The 1499-nt window shown below is 36.3% G+C and overlaps 1 protein-coding gene across 1 annotated transcript; it reads left to right on the top strand.

The window, feature by feature from the left end:
• The first annotated feature begins 97 nt into the window (after positions 1 to 97).
• On the top strand, positions 98 to 1057 carry LOC105820383 (olfactory receptor 5D13-like). The gene has a single exon (XM_012656858.1). It carries the CDS (start codon positions 98 to 100, stop codon positions 1055 to 1057), a length of 960 nt encoding a protein of 319 aa, XP_012512312.1.
• Positions 1058 to 1499: the final 442 nt, after the last annotated feature.

The following is a 1499-nucleotide window of genomic DNA, read 5'->3' as shown; positions in this document are numbered from 1 at the left end:
CATGAAGCCTCTTTCCTTGCTTTCTGTTTCTCCTTAATATTCAGTTCTGCTTTTCAGAAATAATGTTTTTGTTTTTGTTTTTAATCCAGAAGGAATCATGATGTCATCTGAAGGAAATCAAAGCAGTATATCTACTTTTATTCTCTTGGGTTTCTCAGAATACCCAGAACTCCGGGTTCCACTCTTTCTGTTTTTCTTGTCCATCTACACAGTCACGGTGGTGGGGAATTTGGGCATGATAATAATCATCAAGATCAACCCAAAACTCCACACGATCATGTACTTTTTCCTCAGCCATTTGTCCTTCGTAGACTTCTGTTATTCCACTGTAGTTACACCTAAGCTATTGGAGAACTTGGTTGTGGAAGACAGGACCATCTCTTTCTCTGGTTGCATCATGCAATTTTGTTTTACTTGCATTTTTGCAGTGACAGAAACTTTCATGTTGGCGGCTATGGCCTATGACCGTTTTGTGGCAGTTTGTAACCCCTTGCTCTATACCATTACTATGTCTCAGACGCTTTGCTCTCTTCTGGTGGCTGGGTCTTACACGTGGGGTGTAGTGTGTTCCCTGGTACTCATGTATTTTCTTCTTGAACTGTCCTATTGTGAATCTAACATCATACATAATTTTATCTGTGACCACTCTGTAATTGTTTCTGTCTCCTGCTCAGACCCCTATATCAGCCAGATGCTGTGTTTTGCTATTGCTGTATTCAATGAGACAAGCAGCCTGATGATTATTCTTATTTCATATACACTCATTTTCATCACTGTTATGAAGATGCCTTCTGCAAGTGGGCGCTCGAAAACCTTCTCCACCTGTGCTTCCCACCTGACTGCCATCACCATCTTTCATGGAACCATTCTTTTCCTTTACTGTGTTCCCAATCCTAAAACTTCTAGGCTCATAGTAAAAGTGGCTTCTGTTTTTTACACAGTAATGATTCCCATGCTGAACCCACTGATCTATAGCCTTAGGAACAAAGATGTGAAGGATACATTTGGAAAATTAGTTCCCACTAAATTGCTTTGTCACTCATTAAAATTTTTTTAGATTTATAATTTTATTATAGAAAAAATTATTTACTATCCTACAGATTGCCCATTTATTGTAGTGCAATTGATGATTCAAATTATTTATTGAATCATATATTGACTTACATGCTATATATGTCAATATATCTATGGCAGCACATTTTATGATTATTGATTTTTGCATGTATAAATGTTTAGTGAAATAGTTCTAAACCACATGTAAAGTGAACATTAAAGCAATTAAAAATTTTGGACCATCTGTTGCAATATTTTAAAATTAATTTTAAATGCTTTACTATATCTACTAGAATTTTATATGTGTGCTTCCAAAGTAAAATAATTCCCAACTCATCAAATATGTGCAGGTCAGGATGGTCCCCTAAAACTGTAAGCAGGAAACCCATACTTCTGTGTGACTTTAACAAATGTTTCAGCTTATTGTATCTTGCACAACAACCAAC

The sequence above is a fragment of the Propithecus coquereli genome, unplaced genomic scaffold (genome assembly GCF_000956105.1).
Source record: "Propithecus coquereli isolate 6110/MARCELLA unplaced genomic scaffold, Pcoq_1.0 Scaffold522, whole genome shotgun sequence".
NCBI classification, from domain to species: domain Eukaryota; kingdom Metazoa; phylum Chordata; class Mammalia; order Primates; family Indriidae; genus Propithecus; species Propithecus coquereli.
This window is presented reverse-complemented; position numbering and strand designations above follow the sequence as displayed.